General features: G+C 42.5%; 1 protein-coding gene across 8 annotated transcripts in view; it reads right to left on the bottom strand.

Annotated features, from left to right (window-relative positions):
- The window catches only part of LOC134031485 (rho GTPase-activating protein 23-like), an 82,315-nt gene that overhangs the window by 19,493 nt on the left and 41,925 nt on the right, over positions 1-20,897 (bottom strand). For 4 of the 8 annotated variants that reach the window (XM_062475122.1, XM_062475118.1, XM_062475117.1 and 1 more), the window contains exons 2-15: positions 11,606-11,788; positions 10,561-10,591; positions 7,138-7,230; positions 6,960-7,038; positions 6,777-6,837; positions 5,061-6,528; positions 4,578-4,754; positions 3,563-3,671; positions 3,365-3,404; positions 3,124-3,261; positions 949-1,263; positions 728-789; positions 465-571; positions 224-336 (exon numbers count right to left, since the gene is read on the bottom strand). In XM_062475122.1, coding sequence (XP_062331106.1) covers positions 224-336; positions 465-571; positions 728-789; positions 949-1,263; positions 3,124-3,261; positions 3,365-3,404; positions 3,563-3,671; positions 4,578-4,754; positions 5,061-6,528; positions 6,777-6,837; positions 6,960-7,038; positions 7,138-7,230; positions 10,561-10,591; positions 11,606-11,788 — 2,976 coding nt within the window. The remainder of the gene's footprint in view (positions 1-223; positions 337-464; positions 572-727; positions 790-948; positions 1,264-3,123; positions 3,262-3,364; positions 3,405-3,562; positions 3,672-4,577; positions 4,755-5,060; positions 6,529-6,776; positions 6,838-6,959; positions 7,039-7,137; positions 7,231-10,560; positions 10,592-11,605; positions 11,789-20,897) is intronic. The other 4 variants (XM_062475120.1, XM_062475119.1, XM_062475123.1 and 1 more) reach the window with 4 other exon arrangements.

Here is a 20,897-nt window from a genome sequence, read left to right as displayed (position 1 = left end):
ATTTTGTTAATCATTTACTTATACTTAGTTATGGTATGTAAATACTCGACTTAAATGATCTTACATACCATTAACAACTTATTTACCACTGGTTTCAGTGGTTTGTAAATGATACATTTTGTATGACTTGGGTGACTCTGTTATTCCAACCAGTTGACTTTGCCCAAACGTTGAGTTTACTGTTTCTTTGTTTCACAGTGACACAATCTACAAAGAACCCCACCGTGTTGTTGTGAGCAGGTTGACAGTCCTCCAGTCGCACTCCAAACACCTTGGGATTCCCTGTCTTCTTTGCCTTCTTCATGATGTTAATCCCCCAATGTGTCTTAATTTCATCTGAGCATAGACAAACATACCAAGACAGGCACACAGACATGGCACACAGACTTGTTACAAATACTCTGTTACTCTTCTGTTTTCTGTACAGGTCTATACCATAAAAGAACCTTAATGAAGTCACTTACCAGTTTTGGAATAACGGTGCGAAGATGTGTTGTCTGTCTTGGTCAAGAGAAAAGGTGGCATCCTGCGATGGGTCTTGGGAGAGGCATCTGGCTTATTGCCTGTTGGACTGTGTAGAGATTATACTTTCTTGAATGATCAGATTGAGTAGATTATGTTTTTATGATCAGACAAATTGCATAGCAGATGCTGCCTTTCTTTCTCATAACACTGTAACATATTAGGACAAAGAAACAGTCTAGTTCCTTAGTAAAGATAAAGTAACCTTTGTTTCCTGTAATCATTGAGTTTCTTGCTGATGAGAGCTTGTCTGGAGAAACCCAGTTCCTAAAAAAGAAAATCAAAACTAAATCAAACATTTCCATTTCAAGAAAGTATTGCGAACTCACAGGTCAAGTAAATATACGTTATCAACATAGAAATGAAATGTCTTCCATTATCTCAATTTCAAATGTAGACAAAAGTGTCATATTAGGTCAAACTAACTTCATTGTCCGTCTTGCTGTTCTCCCGGATGACTCTGATCCAGCCCAGCATGTCATCTCGGTCCTCTGCTTGCAGCAGGTACTCACAGAAGTCCTGAGTGGTCAGCCTCAGCGTGTGCTTACGCTTAGTTTCACTATAAGCAATGTCAATCAAACAGCCCCGAATACTGATTGGTGGATGCTCATCTTCTGTGTGGCTGGGGCCTGCCCCTGCCCCATGAAGGACCGCCTCACGTTTGTCTTTGTAGAGGAACAGTGAATGGGAGCGTAGCACAGAAAAGACACGTTTCCATGGACGCATGCCTCCACCCACCTTCTGTGAAGGGTGAGGAGGGAACAATAGTAAATTCAGGGGAACAGCTTTAACATTAGATGGACAGCATATACAATAAGGTCTAACACCAACTGTTTCTTTGGGGAGGGATCATTCCTTAAAAAACGTTAAATATTGTAATCATGTCATTATTATTGATTCTTATTTTAAAAAATACACTGAGACTCATACATTTGACATCACTGTTAAATCTTACTGTAATTGCTATTCATATGAATATCCTTTTAACACACCATATGCCAATCTATTTTCAAAACTGTTGTGACAATTCATATTTATTCTAAAAGGTCCCATCCTGGCACACGTGAGAGGTATTTGTTTTCTCACAATAAACATCGGATATTAATTGTATTAGTTTGATCCTTCTAGTTCTTCAACTAGTGCTCTTGCATGTGTTCCATGTGGGCCTATGGGGAAGAACATCAGTTTAAATATATTTTGTATAAGATATCATGTATAAGGATCTTAGTGAAGCAATTCAATTACAGTAAAGTTAATATTTCAAACACAAGATAAACCAAACCATTGTCATCCAAAGTAAAAGCAGGCAGACCTACAGTGACCCAACCATCAGCATCAAGCTAACAGTATTATGGAGTTAAAACATCTACATTTCAAGCCCAGCTGAACTTGGAACATCTCAAGCAAAAGCACAGTCAAAAGAAAATTGACAAGTTGTGTGGAAGAGCAGAAGGACAACAATCATAAACTCATATTGAAGCTGTGCCTGACATATTTGAAGTACACGGAAAAGCAAGGAGTGCTAATTTACATGGCTTTCACTGACCAATCATCAAATAAACCCCACTGAACATATTTGGGAACATGTGAAAGGGGAAAAGGCACACTGACATTTTTTGACACATTGAGATGCTTGGAGATCAGAACAGTGACACTGTAGCGCTTAGATGCAGCTTGTCAGAACATGCTTGTTAAAAATACTGGAATTTCCTCTAGCCTCTAGCGTTCCGGTCTCCTACCCTGCCTGTATGGTTCCTCCACCCTGCCTGTATGGTTCCTCCACCCTGTCTGTATGGTTCCTCCACCGTACCTGTATGGTTCCTCCACCCTGCCTGTATGGTTCCTCCACCCTGCCTGTATGGCTCCTCCACCCTGCCTGTATGGCTCCTCCACCCTGCCTGTATGATTCCTCTACCCTGCCTGTATGGTTCCTCCACCCTGCCTGTATGGCTCCTCCACCCTGCCTGTATGGTTCCTCCACCCTGCCTGTATGGCTCCTCCACCCTGCCTGTATGATTCCTCCACCCTGCCTGTATGATTCCTCCACCGTGCCTGTATGGTTCCTCCACCCTGCCTGTATGGCTCCTCCACCCTGCCTGTATGGTTCCTCCACCCTGCCTGTATGATTCCAGATCCTGACTGAATTCTCAACCCAGCTCCTCAACCACAGTGCTCACTATCCTGAATTCTGCATCTCCCTTCTCGCAGGCATACCTGCTTGTCTCATATAACCTCTGCAGCTCTTCCAGAGAGCAGCTCTACCTGCCTGGTCTTAAGTCTGCTGATGCTCTCCCACGTCACTCCCCTGCTAAGGTTTCTGCCAGGATGAGGTAGAAAATACTGACCTATGTCTTCTCATGTTGTTGAGTAAGTCTTCTCATGAGTCTTGTAACACAGACTGTTCTTTGGCATAAACTACTGTAGTATCGTTAGAACTGTGCATCTTTATTTCTTGATTATTTGCTGCACTCACTTTATGCACTTTTGTACGTTGGATAAAAGATTCTGCTAACTAAGAAGTGTTTACCATGTACGGTATCTATGTCTATGTCTATCTAAAGGATGTGTGTATGTTTGGGTATGCCTCTGAATGAGTGTTACCTTTCCCTTTTCGGTAAGGATCTGTTTGTAGTGCAGCCAGCCCTCCTTGCGGACATTACTGAAAGTGATAGTGCCCAACTCAGAGGTGGAGTGGCGTTTGGACCGCACCTCCTCTGCAACTCGCAAACTCTCTAGAGACTAAAACACAGACAACTAATCAGATAACAAATCCACTTATCCCAGCCAGTCATTGATGGAGAAAGAAAGACAACAAATAAAACAGTTTCTTTGTACAACTCACCCCATCAGTGAAAAAGCTCTTGACCCTTTTTGGTAGTCGTCTGAGAAAAAAAGTGCACAAAAACTTGAACTGTAATAAAAAAATTGTCAATTTTGTGCCTATTTATGTTGGGTAGAAAGAACTTGGTTGGTAATTATTTCCAATAACTTTATATCTGTTTTTATGAATCTCAAGAGTGAAATCCTAAGGTAAACTCACGAGAAAACACGCCCTTCTTCCCAGAAGCTATTGAGACCCTCGTCACATGACTTGGATCGTTCAGTTGTGATGGCCAGCAAGTAGGAGGAACGGCGTCCCTTGATACTGCCTGATCAAAGATACAGATCACAAGATGGGGATTAGAGAGTCAATCAGAGAGGGAGATAAGGGGTCAGACAGATGTGAAATCAGAAATTCTACGTAAAAAACCTGGCTGGGTGATACTGAAACAAAATTGGGACAGTTTTTCAGTTTTACTATTGCCAGTATTTTACTAGCCATTTAGTTTGGCTATAAAATACATTATATAAACATATTTTAAAAACTATGGAGCAGATTTGAGCATTTATATTAAAATTAGTGCCTGACAAAATTATCTTGTGGCCTGAAGGGAAACAAATCCCACATCAATGTTTCAGCTTCTATTGGACAGTTCCCCATCAACAAGGAGATGTCTGTATAGTTAGCAGCTTTCTACATACTTTTGGCCATATAATGTCCATCTCAATATCTCAGTCCAGAACTTTGTTCTCCAACTTTTTGAAGTACTCCACAATTCTGGGTGCTGCATCCATTTATTTGGTTGTCTAATGACTCTACACTTGGGTGGCTGCAGAGGTCTGGCTGCAGAGGTCTGGCTGTCAAGTTGTTTGTCTTGTGTGGTAAATATACATGTTTCACATTTAATCTTCATCATCATCCCTGGAAGAGGAGATCCTTCACTGAATGACCCCTCATAATGCCAATCTCAGTGAAGGTTGGTGATTGGTGCTTATCTGTGGTCAATGGTAAAGCCCTTTGTGACATTGCTGTGCATTTTCTGTGAAAAACCTTATTATATAATTTTGTAAGTTATTTAAACTTCCTTTCTATCGAGGCTTAGTTGTTCTGTTTTGATACAATAGAATTTGAGTTGAGTGATAACGTTATTGAGGTTGAAGGGATAAACTTTTAGATGTGAAAGGAAGAGTAGGGTAGGGTTTTGGGAACAATGGGGTAAGGGAGGGTAACTCACTGCAGTCCCTGGTGCGGAGTCGGACAGGGGAGGAGTTGGAGAGGATAGGGGACACCATATTAGAAGTGAGGAGGGTGGGCACAGAAGCGAGAACAGAGGGGCACTGGGCACTGGAGGACACCAAACTGCAGGCAGGCACATGGCAGGCACTGTCAGCATTAGGGCTTGTGGCCTCATCTGTTTGGGGGGGTAGTTTAAGGTCAAATATGTGGGAAGGTGGAAAGTGAGATTGTACAAAGAACAGTCATGTTACAGATGAGTCACACATGAAAATATTCTCACAGCATCTAGAAAGTAAGATGTTAAGTTTAAAGTTCAATTAAATTAAGAGTATGCGCAAGGAATAATCTTGGGACCACTCATACACTGCAGGTGCTATTTATGACACCCACATTCAAACAAACAGAATGAATACTTGGAGTGAAACACCAACAAAAGAAGAAGGGAAAGTGACAAGAGAGAAGGAGGAGAAGGGGCACTCACCTATGAAAGGAATGGAAGCCAGGGAGTTGTCAGGAGGCAGGTTACCATTAGCCTTTCGTAAACTATCCCCTGGCCTTGAACCCCCAGAGACAGGAGAGGACAGTGCTGCGGGAGGCTCAGCAGAGTCCACGCTGACAGCATAATGAGGATGTTGTAGAGTGTGGATGGGGATCCGACAACCCGACGGTGGCTTCTGCCTGAAGATGATCTCTTGGTTGAATGCAAGTGGTGAGAGGGCCTCCCTGTCTTGTTCAAGTGTAAGCTTGTCATCCTCAGTCGAAAAGAGAGCAGGAGTGGATTGGGGACGAGGTACAACCACCAATCCTAATTCGCTGTCCGAGGGACTGGTTTGGTTACAAGGGCTCCAGTTGAAATGAGAGCCGTAGGTGGGCTCCCTAAAAGAATGGTCTTGTTGTAAAAAATGACCAGCTTTGGGAGGGCACAATGGGCTGTAGCTTTTGTAGTCTACTGATTCTTTCCCTTCCATTCTTCTGGTTTGTGGTTCAGCCATCTGTTGGTGCTGCCGCCCAACAGCAGAGACTGTGGCAGAAATAACCATTGATGATGTGACTGTAGTTTTTAAATTTTTCTGCTGGTTTCCTAAACCTTGCTGCTTTTTTACCTCAACAGCTCTTGTATCTGGTTGGCCAGTTTGTGAAAGCCAGGCGGAGGTTTGGTCACCATGGGGGGAGACCAGCGCAGCAGCCTGAGCTAGTGTGTCCACTGAGCGACCGTAGCTGTGCTCATATTCAGCATGCGCTGCTAACAGGCCCTCTGAGCAGGAACGACTTCCCGGTCCCACCATGCCCCAGCCTTCAAGCCAATAGGAGTTGTGGGAGGGGGCAGCTGCCTGCTGATGACATTGAATAGTTTCTTGGGAAACTCTCCAGCTTCTCTGATCAGCTGAGGAAGCAGAGCCAAGCGCCAGCCCCAGCTCAGCTAACCGATCCTGAGATATACTTCGATGGCGAGGGGACATGTCTGCTGCTTCTGCCTGGCTGTAGTACCAGTCCGACAGGGCCTGATGGCACCTGGCATCTGCTTGTGCACGTGAAGCTGGCAGGCTGCTTTTGCGTGGCAGCACATGAGGCAGCGTTGCTGAGGCAATGGCAGCATTGTGGTTGGCAAAATGAAAATCCAGAGCACTTAGCGTTGATAATGAACGACCACGATTATGACCGTAAGATGGATTTTGTGCAGAGACAAATTGGACGCCATTCTTCTGCTTGTGCTCTTCAGGACCCCCGGGCCAGCCAGAGGTCAATGTAGATGTGCTAGAGCAGTTGTCCAGGGGGAAGGCTTGGCTAACAGGGCGGCAGTGCCAGTTGTCCAGCGGGATGTGGGTGGGTAAGGCGATAGGAGGGGTGGGCTTGGATCGAGAGTAACAGAGAGGTGGCGGTTCTGGAAGGTTCTGTGGCCTGCCTGAATATGGCTTGATCCCTTGTAGGTTGGCATCCTGAGAGTACGCCTGCATAAGAGAAAATACAACAACATGTCATAAGAAAAAGAGGGAAATGCCAGATAGAATTATGGAATAGAATAAAAAATAAACAATACAGTTGTGAAGCAAGCAAGGATGGCAAGTTTGTTATTTCTCTGCATGGTTGTCGCTGAAATTAAAATGTTCTTCAACATTTAACATGCTCATTTGACTTTTTCACACAAATATGTTAATTGAATTTAAAGTAAGGAAAGAAGGAGAAATAGCATACTCACACTCACCAACTGCATCACATCCTCATCTTTTGGCATGATGGATAGTTCCAGAACATTTCCACTGATTTTCACAACAAGAACAGAGGAGAACTTCTTATGTTTTATGTAGTTTTAAATGTCTTGTTGTATGCAAGAATTACATTTCATTATGATAATCTGAGCATGTGTGCATGTGTTTCTCACCTGTTTTGGATTAGTGTTATCACCTGAGAGTAGGTCTTCCCCAGAACACTCTCTCCATTAACCTTCACCAGTCTGTCCCCTGGAACATACATACACACACACACACTTTTCAGAGTCTGCTAAATCCTCTTCTCTATTGTAAAATCTCCTTTTTACATTTTTCTTTGTAGTGTCATACCTGTACACAGGCCAGCCTGTTGGGCTGGGCCTCTGTCCCTCACACTCTTCACAAAGATGGTGTCCATGGGCTCCAGACCAGGTCTCAGGCTGGCTGAACACAAAGTTAAGAAATTGTTATGACATAAGCATCACATTCAAAATAAAACAAATTGCAGACATAAATCAAAAATCTAAAACATTATTTGAGAATTAGTGAAATAATGTGCACTAATAATAGTACGATATCACAGACCCTCCCTTACAAAAAAGTATACTTCAAGTTTATTTTGTAAGTATACTTAGTATAAAAAGTATACTATTATCATGTTACTTAAAGTATACTAGCAGTGTACTTATTTATATACTATTTTTGTACTTATTTATATACTATTTTTGTACTAAGTAAACTGAATTGGCCCACTTTTTAGGTCACTTAGTACACTTTAAAGTACACTTATAGTGTATTTCAAGGTTTACTTTTGAATACTGTAAAGTAGCCTGTGTAGTGCACTTTCAGTTCATCAAGTATACTTCCTAAAGTACTTCAAAGTATACTTTGGAATACTTTAAAGTAGCCTGTGTAGTGCACTTTCAGTTCATCAAGTATACTTGATAAAGTACTTCAAAGTATACTTTTGGAATACTCTAAAGTAGCCTGTGTAGTGCACTTTCAGTTCATCAATTATACTTCCTAAAGTACTTCAAAGTATACTTTGGAATACTCTAAAGTAGCCTGTGTAGTGCACTTTCAGTTCATAAAGTATACTTCCTAAAGTACTTAAAAGTATACCTTGGAATACTCTAAAGTAACCTGTGTAGTGCACTTTCAGTTCATAAAGTATACTTCCCAAAGTACTTAAAAGTATACCTTGGAATACTCTAAAGCAGGGGTTCCCAATCCTGGTCCTCGGGCCTCCTTGCCCTGCATGTTTTAGATGTTTCCCTGCTCCAACACACCTGATTCAAATGAATGGTCGTTATCAGGCTTGGATAACGACCATTCATTTGAATCAGGCCCGAGGACCAGGATTGGGAACCTCTGCTCTAAAGTAACCTGTGTAGTGCACTTTCAGTTCATGAAGTATACTTCCTAAAGAGCCTCAAAGTATACTTTTCAATACTTTTAAGTGCACTTTCAACTAATGTAAGTACTTCAAGAAGTAAACTTAATAAATTAAATGTTACTATTACTTACTAATATTATAATGTTTCGGAGCCCCTCAAACGCCTCAGATTATAAGTCACTTAGCGAGAACGGGGGCCCTTGCAAAGTTACACTGCAGTTTCTTAGCTGAAAGCAGCTATTCACTGCGCAGACGTTGACATTATGAGAATCCAGCTCTTCTTATGAAACGTAACAGTAATTTAACTCATGGTTACAATGGTAAACCACCACAACAATGACCACGCAACAAAACACTACATTCTAAGCAGACACATTTAAAAAACGAAATTCATGAAGTTACATTTGTATTTCGAACAAACGGCAAACTTATCAGCAAATTTTAACACTATTTACCGCCTTGCATCATGGGAATTGACCAGCCAATGAACCACGCTATCTTCATTTTTTCACGTCGTTATTTCGTTCTTTAGTCAGTTTGACAGTATAACCTTCAAATGCATAATGCAACCCTTCTGTCTGCTTCTTTCTCAAGTAGCTTTTTCTTTTTTTCCATTAATACTCCAATTGATAATTATTAGTATAAGATTATAGGGCTTCAGAATGTTTTGGCAGTAATTAAGGTTACAGCTTCAGTACCAAAAAAGATTCAATGTGCAATGCATAATAGATTTTCATAGACATGAATAATTAGAATGAGATGGATCTAAAAAATATAACCTGTAATGTACTTTAAAATTATTTTGACTGTTTTTGCTGTATAATAATAGAAAACGTACATCCTACTCCAGAAGAAATGTATACCATTTTCTGTTTCTAAGCATACTTCTTACAAAAGTGAACTATTTTCTTGATTATCAGAAGTAGGATCATGTCTGTGCCCACGTTTCTATATCATGCAGCGACGATCTAAGTATTACTTCGCAATATGTGGTGTCATTAAGGGTCTGTGATATCGTGGTTAATATGGCTATTGCCTTGAGACAACTCCAAATACGTGATGAGTAGCCTACATTCGGGTAGTGTCTACGGTAACTAGTTGATTCAGAAGAACCAACACAACATGTTGCCTGAAGGCCAACGTAGTTAACAAATTCGTGACTGAATTCCTGAAACACTCATGTGCTTCAGTACCTCGCGGTGTAATGTGACGGATTACAACAATGCGTATGTTTTTGCTCGTGGGATCGAATCCCACTCGAATCTTTTATTTTCTTAGCTTCCATTTATTATTGCGTGAATCGCTGTAATGTAGTGCTCACTACATTTTTTCAGAATATACAATTATGAAATGAATTGATTTCAAAAGATATAGCGAAGAAACACTCAGCCATAGGCTACACATATCGCATAGGAAACAAATATTTCCATGTTGTGTTACGCGTATTTTGATCGTATTGTCTGGATTAGCAGCAACGTTCTTAGTATGAATTTTTAATATCTGGTGTCAGAAGGATCTGTGATGTCGTGGAAAATACGGCTATTGCCTCGAAACGACCCCAAATACGTGCATAGTAGCCTACATTCGGGTAGTGTCTATGGGAACCAGTTGATTCAGAAGAAGCCAAATCAAAATGTTACCTGAAGGCCAACGTAGTTAACAAATACGTAACGATTTAGCAACATTTGGGAGCTGGTATAGCTCGCGTTGTAAATCAACGGACTTTGATGCTCACGTATTTTTGCTCTAGTGCGATCGAATCCCACTTCATGCGAGCCTGCAAATTTTTTATTTTGTCTCCATTTATTTTGTCGCGAATGGTAGCCTAATGTAGTGCGCACGTAGCCTATAGGCCTACTTTCATATTTGCCGCAGCAAATATGAGATCCGACGAGAAAATCGCCAGTAATGTTTGTGAATTTGTGACGAATCTGGTGATAAAGGCAGACTGATAGGAGCACGCACAGCTGGGGAACCAGTTAAATTGGGAACCAGTAGGGACGTAACACCGGCGCAAACGTTCCCTGGTGCTATTTTGCAGTTTCAGAAAACAATTCCGCCACAGACAGGAAAAACTAGTCTAAAGTCAGTGGGCCGTTATTCAGATGCTATTTTAAGGGCGCATGCTTGGCCCGTGCGCACTGTTGGCGAGGCCAGGGTCTTCTTCCTGCGAAGCTGCGTTACATTGTTTTGTTTTTTTGTATGGCTGTGTTACATTTCTTTCATGTCTGGAGTCCCGCCCACAAAGTTACTTGCGTTTCGTGTTTGATACTTGCGTTTCAGATCGTTAAAATAGGGCCCATACTGTTTGGTGAATACCATTAGATTTTCCAAACATGAATGTGGGAATAATTAAGATTGAAGCAGAATAAAGTCACCTTTTCCAGTTCCATTTCCATTTTCCTCATCCTGTAGAGAGAAAAACAGTAAGTTAGTGTGATGAGGGTATGTTGCTGTGATTACACCACAGGGAGGTGCTAAAGAAAGACATGAAAAAGAGATGATCCAATTTGTCCAAACACAGTGGCACACCTAAAGGGAATGAACACACATGGACATGCAAGCAGGTTATGAGACATATTTGGTCGGTTCTGAGTCAACGTCCACGGTGTGTAAAATTAGCGATGTAGGGGCTGAGAATGTTGCTTAAATACATTATGGTGTGTGATGGAAATGGTAATGTTAACTTCGGTATTCATCAGGGAATTAAAGCACATCGAATTGCGGTCTTATTATCTTATAATTTTGTTAGAGATCGGTCATCTGAACCAGGAAAGGACACCCCATGTCTGCCAACTGTATCAGGCTCAGAAAGTGGGAGGGGATAGGTAGAAATGCAGAGTTTGCTATGATAAACCTGCTAGCGAACAGGTTAGGTTTACAGAGTGAAACAGAAAACCCAGAGTTTGCCTCATTTCAGGGTTACCCAACTCAGGGTTTTCACTAAACCCGCTTTCTGGAATACCCCCCTGGGTAAGTTAACTGCTTAAACACAATGTTGCAGCAACTTACTGACATTGTTGCTGAAACAGTGTTTAAACACAGGACACATCCAGCAGCCCCTGGATGATGGGACGAGGGCTTTAACCTGGGATTTAAGGCCACAGAGCCCTTCCCTCTAAGCCTCTCTTTAGATTAGGGGCCCACATCAGTAAGGATATGATGCACCTCAAGTAAATAACCCAGTCTCACTAAAAACCTATATGGCTCTACCATTCATTTCAAGGCCAGGGACACCCATTTATGAAAACTCTACTATTGCTTCATGAACATTTTCAACTGGTCAAGCTACTGCTAATGATTTTTAAACAAATTCACTGGATAAGATGTTCATGTTGTACTGTTCTAGAAAAAAGTCAGAACAGTATTGAACAACAGTCTAGGAAAGCACTAAAATAAACCATTTGTGGAAAGCATAGTTACTTTGTGTGTCTGGAGAGACGGTGGGTAGAGAATGAAGTGGCGCAGTGTGAAGCCGAATCCCTGCTGACTCTTCTGGAGCACCACGGTCCGAGGGCCCTGCCTTGACACACCCTCAACCTCACCCAGCAACTGTGGATGGACATTCTCATTGGATGACACCATACCATCTCTCAGCCCTTTTGCCTGAAACAAAACAAAAAAAAGATTAGGATTAAAAATAATAGGATGAAACACAAACCATCCAAAGGAGTGGTTAGAATACATTGAAGATTGAGTTATGTCAACGTTCAATAGGCTGCTTTCATATAAATTATGACAGAGACCAACACTATGGTGATTGGGTGATTTTAACATTCATGTGGATGACCCAAAGGATCCTTTAAGTAAGGCCTTTACTGCTCTAATGTATTCCACAGGTCTCCCTCAGGTGGTTTCCAAACCTACCCATCTTCACTCGCATACATTGGATCTAGTTCTCGCGTGGGTAATCAAGATTAGTGACGTGATTGTCCACCCCCACAATCCTATATTATCAGACCACTGCCTGGTTACCTTCAAAATGGACCTCTGCCAGAGCCTTGGAGGCACTCAGAATATTTCTACTAGACGCTGCATAACCCCAAACACAGCTCTGGAACTGGCTAGTATTCTACCCGCTGCACTAGAATCACTTGACGTCCCAAATGAATCATTAAATGCTAAAATGAGGGATCTGAATTTGGTTCTTCAGCTATCCCTAGACTCTGCTGCCCCACTCAAACCAAGGAAAAGAAAAGACAAGAAATTGGCTGCATGGTATTCAGAGGAAACCCGCACTCTCAAGAGCTCCACTAGAAAACTAGAACATAAGTGGCGTACCACTAAATTGGATTGTTTTCCGCCTGGCCTGGAAGGACAGCCAAATGGAGTACGCAAGTCCTCATCAGGTCCAGATCAGAATATTTCTCTAAGTTGATTAGTAAGAACAAGCACAACACTAAGTTCTTATTTGATACTGTTGCAAAACTCACTAAGAAAAAAGTACACTCTGTGTTAGTTCAGATCTCTCTCCCAATGATTTCTTAGACTTCTTTGACCAAAAAATCTATGCAATAAGGGACAAACTACAGACTAGTCCTGGAGGAGTGGCCATCAACACTGAACTTTCCTCTATACCAAGCATGCTGCATGTTGAGGCTCTCACTCACTTTAACCCTATTTCTATGGAAGCGTTCATCGAGCTGATAGACTCCTCGAAACCCACTAGCTGCCTTCTCGATCCCCTCCCTGCCAAACTCCGTAGGGAACTTCTCCCTATTATTGGACCACCCATGCTTAGTATTATTAATGAATCTATTGTAACTGGCCAAGTCCCCAACGATTTCAAACAAGCTATTATTAAGCCCCTTCTTAAAAAAACAAACCTGGTTGTCTTAGCAATTACAGGCCAATTTCAAATTTGCCATTTCTCTCCAAAATTTTAGAAAAGGCTGTGGCACAACAGCTCACTGAGCACCTCTCCTCAAATCAGCTTTATGAACCTCTCCAGTCTGGATTTCGTCTCCACCACAGCACTGAAACTGCATTAGCCAAGGTAGTCAATGTCAAAGTCAAAAGTCTATTCACAGTCTATTATTAGCCTCTGACACAGGCTCTATCTCTGTCCTGGTTCTTCTAGACCTAAGTGCAGCTTTTGACACTGTGGATCATGAGATTCTCCTGGAACATATGGAGAACTATGTTGGGATTTCTGGTACGTCACTTAAGTGGTTTAGATGGTATCTATCTGATAGATCACAATATGTCCACTATGATGGCTGCTCATCCAGGAGCTCCACTGTAAAATACGGAGTACCGCAGGGTTCAGTTCTAGGCCCTCTGTTATTTTCACTCTATATGTTGCCTTTAGGAAACATAATTAGAAGCTCTGGGGTAAATTTTTGTTATGCAGATGATACTCAGCTATATATGTCTATAAAGTCTGGAGAATTTCCACATGCTATGGAAAAATGTGTTTCTGGGTTAAGAACTTGGATGACTGCAAATTTCCTTCTTCTTAATTCGGATAAAACCGAGGTTCAAATTTTCGGTCCTAAAAAATACATAAATTATTTATCCAATCTGACCTTAGACCCAGACGGCGTCAAAGTCTCTCAAAGCCAGCTGGTAAAAAATGTAGGAGTCACAATGGACCCAGACCTTTCGTTTCAGTACCATATTAAGCAAATTACCAGAACTGCATTTTTCCATCTACGTAATATTGCCAAAATACGAAAATTCCTCTCAAAGGATGATGCGTAAAAACTAATACATGCATTTGTTACGTCCCGATTGGACTACTGCAATGTGTTGTTCTCTGGCCTCCCAATTACCTACCAAAATGTTTTACAGTGGGTGCAAAATGCTGCTGCTAGACTATTGACTAGAACAAGAAAGTTTGATCACATAACATCTACCCTTGTCTCTTTACACTGGCTCCCCTATCCAAGCCAGAGCTGAGTTCTACTACTAACCTACAAATCTCTGCATAGATTGGCACCACTGTACCTCTCCGGTCTCCTTGTTGCTCCCTTGCGGGGCAATAGGGTGCAGATCTAACTCTTAGATCTCAAGATGCCGGCTATCTGGTGGTTCCCAAAATTAAGAAAAAAACAGCTGGAGGTAGGGCGTTCTCATATAGAGCACCTCTTCTCTGGCCCCATCTGGATGTTACATCTAGATGTTACAAATAAAGTAAATCTGTTACTGTATATTGTCACTGTTATAGTTTCCGTTGCTGTATATTGTTACTGTTATTGTTTCTGTTACTAGTTGGAGGCAACGGGGGACAGGTTGTTATCATACTTATTCTATAAGTATAACTTATTTTAGAGTTCTCTCCCCTGGAACAGATTTCATGTTCCAACCGAGGGGGGCTGTCGCTGTCTTGGTGTGTGGGGCTGCATCAAATACCCCTTTTTTGCTCTGTTAAATTGCTGCACCAGTCCACACTTGACCGGTGGGGATCTCATTCTATTATGACTGTAACTGTTAGCTGCTCCTGGCATTCTCTAATCCCTCCTCTCTCTGCCCCCCCCCCCCCCCCCCACACACACACACATCCCTTGTGGTGTGGGGGGTTTGAGCTGTCAGCACCTGCCTGGTCGTCGGTCGGCCAACGCTGGACCTGGTCGCGAGTCTCCCGGTCCTGTTCTACATCTATAAAGTTGAACAATGGATTTTGGTGTTTCAAAACCCATTGAAACTGTATGACTATGTTTAGCCTGTGTTCTGCTACTCTCTCTCACCAACCGTCTCTGGAGGAGGGGATCCCTCTCTGAATTGCTCCTCCCAAGGTTTCTTCCATTTTTTCTCCTGTTGGGAGTTTTTCTGGGAGTTTTTCCTTGTCTTCCTTGAGGGTTTAGGTTGGTTGAGGGGCAGTTCTATGGGCATATGTAAAGCCCTCTGTGACATGCTTGCGTGTAAAAAGGGCTATACAAATCAATTTGATTTGATTTGATTTATGAATACTAGAACGTTTTTGCACAACCAGCATGTAACTGCAAACAAAGTATGAATAATTTTGGAAAGAGTATACAGTATGTCTTACATTGGGAATATTTACTGGGTCATTGGTGAAACTATTTTTGTACGTGTGTAAGTACCTAACAGCATGTAAACCACCAAAGAATAACTTCAGAGAGGGAAGTTGAAGTGGGGGGCTCATTCACAAAGAAATTCAAACCCCACCCTGTGTCTGGAATTTGAAACTGACTTCCTCCTTCTCAGGAATATCTATTTGGGTGTGCTTGCCTTCGGCAAGAGCACAACCTTTGTTCTCTCACATATATTATTATTATTGGGTGTGCTTTGCCTTCAGCAAGGGCACAACCTTTGTTCTCTCACATATTTTATTATTATTTATTTTCCCACCCCTAAATCTTCGTCAATATTTGCACTAAATAGACAACCTAGGTGTCAAAAGTTTAGTCTTGGTAGCGATTGAGTTGCTTGTATTTTTATTTACGTTCCGTTGCATGGTTTAGGCTCAAGTTAAGTTTTTGTGCTGAAAAGTGAAGCTAACGGTGGCTAATTTGCTAGCCACAGTCACTGACGTTGCTAACGTCACGAAAACACGCGTGACTATCTGTAGCAGAAGATTCGTTTTGCATCTGTTAACTTTGGGGATAGCTAGGCTAACTATAGCTTTACTGCAAGGCAGCTGCAGAAACGCCACAAGCAAAGAGGCCAGGGTGTTAACTATTTACTCATTTTACTTTGAGATGTGAAACACAATTGTGAAATGTAATGTACAATATTAGCTGATATTGTTAAGGAAGTAGGCCCACATCTACTTTCGGAAACGGTAGTTTACTATTTCACTGAAGCATTAGCATGACATTAGCCTCTGTTGCCCGGGCAACACATACTACAGTGGTCTATGATGCATCTGTTTTCAATCGTTAAAATAAACATTCCTCACAAATACATTTTCGTTGTAGGATTTATTATGACATTACATAACAAGTAAACGATTTGTTGGTGAAATTATCATTACCCGTGGTTTCAAACCACAGCGTTGCAGTGTGGTTCACTGCAACGCTGTAGCCTACGCGAGACACTACAAAAACATCTACACAGCTGTTTAGGAAGTCAAACGGCGACAGAACATGTTCGGCACTCCCCTTACTTAAATCAAAAGTCTTTCAATAGGTGAAACTATCTGACTACTAATCTGAACTTCATTGCCACTGTGGCGAAATTTTTGGGCATTCATTTGAGCGCAAAATAGTTTTTTGAGCCTATGTAAAATAAACCGCCGCCGTTTTCCAATTGGTAAAAACCTTGTCTATGAAGGTGATGTCTTTATAATTTCTGGCTCCTAATTGTCGACAGGGGAAGCAGAAACATGCATGTAGTTTGGCTGAGTTCTCTAACCAAGTTTGAGAGCGATGCCTAGGACCTTGGCTGAAAATGCGCATGGGGTAAGTTTGTATGGAGGATTATAGGGGCCAAAACTGAATAAATAAATACTTGGATAAATAAATAATTATATAACACAAAGCATAAATAAATGACTAATTACATAATGAAATGCCTAATTGACATACAAAATATATAAATTACAAATTAAATGAGACACTAAATATATAAATGTTACATGTATTTGTGTGTGTATATATATATATATATATATATTTACGTTTTAATGTGTTCACATTTATTTATTTATCCTTACATTTATTTATTCATCCTTACATTTATTTATTTATCCTTACATTTATCCCCGGTGTAACTTGCTGCAGCAAAATAAATCCGTTGTCTACGTCACCAAGTCAGGGGGCGGGTTTAAGCCTCTGATTGGTGGTTCAACTTGAATCGACTGCTTTTGACTCATTCAAGATGGCAGCACCTAGTGCGGATTCAATGAATGAAATATTGCATGCTACAGTGGTCGAAATGTTGTCGGTAGCAGAAGAGATGGAGGCAACTGCCAATTCACTTTTCTTTTACATCATATTGAGAGCTTCGCTGAAATTATAGCAATGATATCGGCCCTGACTGACACAGACATCAATCAGAATCAGAATGGGATTTATTCGCCATGAAAGTTTGCACAGACAAGGAATTTGCTTTGGCAGGAAGGTGCATACAATAAACATATACCTAAAATTTAAATATGTGGACTATCTATACTAAGGGTACATAAACTAGCAGTACTAAGTGGGATTAGAATAGAATTAAATATACAATAAAATATAAATTGCCGTAAATTACAATATAAAAATACAAAAATACAAATATTACAAAAAATACAAATGTACAAGATACCATTTTGTAATGCAGTGCAAAGCAGTGTGTTTTAAGCAAGAAGTCATTAGAGTCAGTGTGGTCCCTTGGCCTTGTTGAAGAGGCCAACAGCGAAAGGGAAGAAACTGTTTTTGTGGCGTGAGGTATTGGTCCTGATGGACCGCAGCCTTCTGCCGGAGGGGAGTGACTGAAACAGGGAGTGTCCAGGGTGGGAGGAGTCGGCCACAATCTTCCTCGCTCGCCTCAGGGTCCTCGAGGTGTGCAGGTCCTCGAGGGTAGGCAGATTGCAGCCAATCACCTTCTCAGCAGTGCGGATGATACGCTGCAGTCTGCTCCTTGTCCTTGGCAGTGGCAGCAGCGTACCAGACGGTGATGGAGGAGGTGAGGATGGACTCAATGATGGCTGAGTAGAAGTGCACCATCATTGTCTTTGGCAGGTTGAACTTCTTCAGCTGCCGAAGGAAGTACATCCTCTGTTGTGCTTTCTTGATGAGGGAGCTGATGTTCAGTTCCCACTTGAGGTCCTGGGAGAGGATAGTGCCCAGGAAGCGGAAGGACTCCACAGTGTTGACTGGGGAGTCACACAGGGTGATGGGGGTGAGTGGGGCTGTGTTCCTCCTGAAGTCCACAACCATCTCCACTGTCTTAAGAGCATTGAGCTCTAAGTTGTTCTGTCTGCACCAGGTCACCAGGTTGGCCGCTTCCCACCTATAATCAGACTCGTCTCCACCAGAGATGAGCCCAATAAGGGTGGTGTCGTCCGCAAACTTCAGGAGTTTGACGGACGGGTGACTGGAGGTGCAACTGTTGGTGTACAGGGAGAAGAGCAGAGGAGAAAGGACGCAGCCCTGAGGTGATCCGGTGCTGATGGACCGGGAGTCAGAGACTTGTGTTCCCAGCTTAACGCACTGCTTCCTGTCAGACAGGAAGTCTGTGATCCACCTGCAGGTGGAATCAGGCACGTTCAGCTGGGAGAGCTTGTCCTGAAGCAGGGCGGGGATGATGGTATTGAAGGCAGAGCTGAAGTCCACAAACAGGATCCTGGCATAGGATGCTGGGGAGTCCAGGTGCTGTAGGGTGAAGTGGAGGGCCATGTTAACTGCATCGTCCACAGACCTGTTGGCTCTGTAGGCAAACTGCAGGGGGTCCAGTAGAGGGTCAGTGATGGATTTAAGGTGTGCCAGCACCAGGCGCTCGAAAGACTTCATCACTACAGAGGTCAGGGCGACGGGTCTGTAGTCATTATGTCCTGTTGGCCTTGGCTTTTTGGGCACAGGGATGATGGTGGAGGACTTGAGACAGGCTGGCACATGGCATGTCTCAAGGGAGGTGTTAAAGATGTAGGTAAACACCGGAGACAGCTGGTCAGCGCAGTGCTTGAGGGTGGCTGGAGAGACAGAGTCCGGCCCAGCTGCTTTGCGGGGATTCTGCCTCTTGAAAAGTCTGTTAACTTCACCCTCCTGAATGGAGAGAGTCGTCACTGTAGAGGGGGGGAGGTGGGAGGCCTCCTGGGTGGGAAGGGGTAGTTCAGGACTGTCCAATTGTCTTTCAAATCTGCAGTAGAACTCATTCAGGTCGTTGGCCAGGCGGGAGTCGTTAGTGGAGTGGGGGGCTCTGGGCTTGTAGTTGGTAATCTGCCTAAGCCCTCTCCAGACAGATGCAGAGTCGTTTGCAGAGAATTGGTGTTTTAGTCTCTCTGAGTACAGTCGTTTAGCCTCCCTCACCGCCTTGCTAAACCTGTTCTTCGACTCCTTGAAACTTTCTTTGTCCCCACTCCTAAACGCAGCCTCTTTCTCTGACCTCAACCTTCTGAGTTTAGCTGTAAACCAGGGTTTGTCGTTGTTGTAGCTTACCCTGGTGCGTGTTGGTATACAGCAGTCCTCACAGAAGCTGATGTATGATGTCACAGCCTCTGTGAGCTCATCCAGACTATTGGTAGCAGTCGTGAACATGTCCCAGTCAGTGCAGTCCAAGCACGCCCGCAGATCCTCCATAGCTTCACTGGTCCACTGTTTTGATGTCCTCACAGCAGGCTTACAGCGCTTTAGCTTCTGCCTGTATGCAGGAATCAGGTGGACCATGGCGTGGTCAGAGTGACCCAGTGCTGCTCGGGGGACCGCATGGTATGCTTTGCTGATTGTAGAGTAGCAGTGATCCAAGGTGTTTCCTTCTCTGGTAGGGCATTTGATGAATTGTCTATATTTTGGGAGTTCTTGAGTGAGATTGCCTTTGTTAAAGTCGCCTAGCACAATAACCAAGGAATCCGGATTTTCATGCTCCACACTCAGTATCTGGCTGGCGAGCACACGTTGAGCCTCAATGAAAATGTGTTCACGATTAGGGATGCGTATTGATAAGATTTTAACGATTCCGACTCCTTATCAATTCCTGCTTATCGATTCGATTCCTTATCGATTCTCTTATCGATGTTCCCCTCTACAGCCAACTAGGTCTGTGCGTCCTGCACCCCCCCACACACACACTCGTTCTAAACGAATTTCTCAAACTGTCTTTGACTGGCTCTGAAATGAGCTAATACCTACCACCTCTAGGCCTCTTCAGGCCTCTGTTTTCAAAACAAAATCTAGTCGGAGATAGAAACTTTCAGTTTCTTTGTGTTCAAGCTTCTATTACTCAACACCAGTAGGACTTACAGGGGTCCTAACAACAGGGGAAATAACTTCGGTGTCACGTTTCAAAAGAGAATATTTACATGCATGTACTCCAAATGGTTCAACAACAGCTTTCAATGTACTTTGGGTATGTTGTTTAGGCATTTTCAGGCACATTTAACAGGACTATTAAAAGGTTAAACAATTAAAATGCTAAGTTTAATAATGGATTAAAAATCGATATGCTCAGTTTAATAATGCGACACGCGAACGTTTGCTGATAACCCACGCCGCCCCGATAACGTGAAATGATCAATAAGATCAATACTAATGGGAGACGAATGCCGGAGATAAAATTTATGCTTCAAACGACAGGACAGAAGATAACTAGATCGACTACACATAATAAAGGCAAATTGCTTCACACAGTAACAAGTGGTTGTGATCACTTTTGAGCAGTTTAGCTTTACCTTAGATAGTTGAAGATGGAGAGATGAAGCGCGAACGTTAGCTGCGCTGCTGCATGCATTGAACACATGACGTTCCACTAACTTCTTTCCATGCTGTGTTCAAATGCTTCTTCATATTTGTAGTATTTCCTCCCTTTGACGAAATAGACTTTTTACACGCGTTACAAGTGGCGTTGTTGTCATTTTGTCGTGTGAAATACAACCAAACTTTACAACGCATTTCCTAGTTGCCATGTTTGCTGCAGTCTGTCTTCGCAAATGCGTGCGCGAAGTTTATTCAGACAGACGTTCGCGTGTCCCATTATTAAACTGAGCATATCGATTTTTAATCCATTATTAAACTTAGCATTTTAATTGTTAAACGGCACAGAGAATCGTCAACTGAATCGTTAAGGAATTTTGCTAACGATTCCAAGGAATTGATTCACTGGAAACCGGTTC

The sequence above is a fragment of the Osmerus eperlanus genome, chromosome 12 (assembly GCF_963692335.1).
Source record: "Osmerus eperlanus chromosome 12, fOsmEpe2.1, whole genome shotgun sequence".
Taxonomy (NCBI): domain Eukaryota; kingdom Metazoa; phylum Chordata; class Actinopteri; order Osmeriformes; family Osmeridae; genus Osmerus; species Osmerus eperlanus.
Note: the sequence above shows the minus strand (reverse complement) of the source record. Positions and strands in the feature narration are given on the sequence as shown.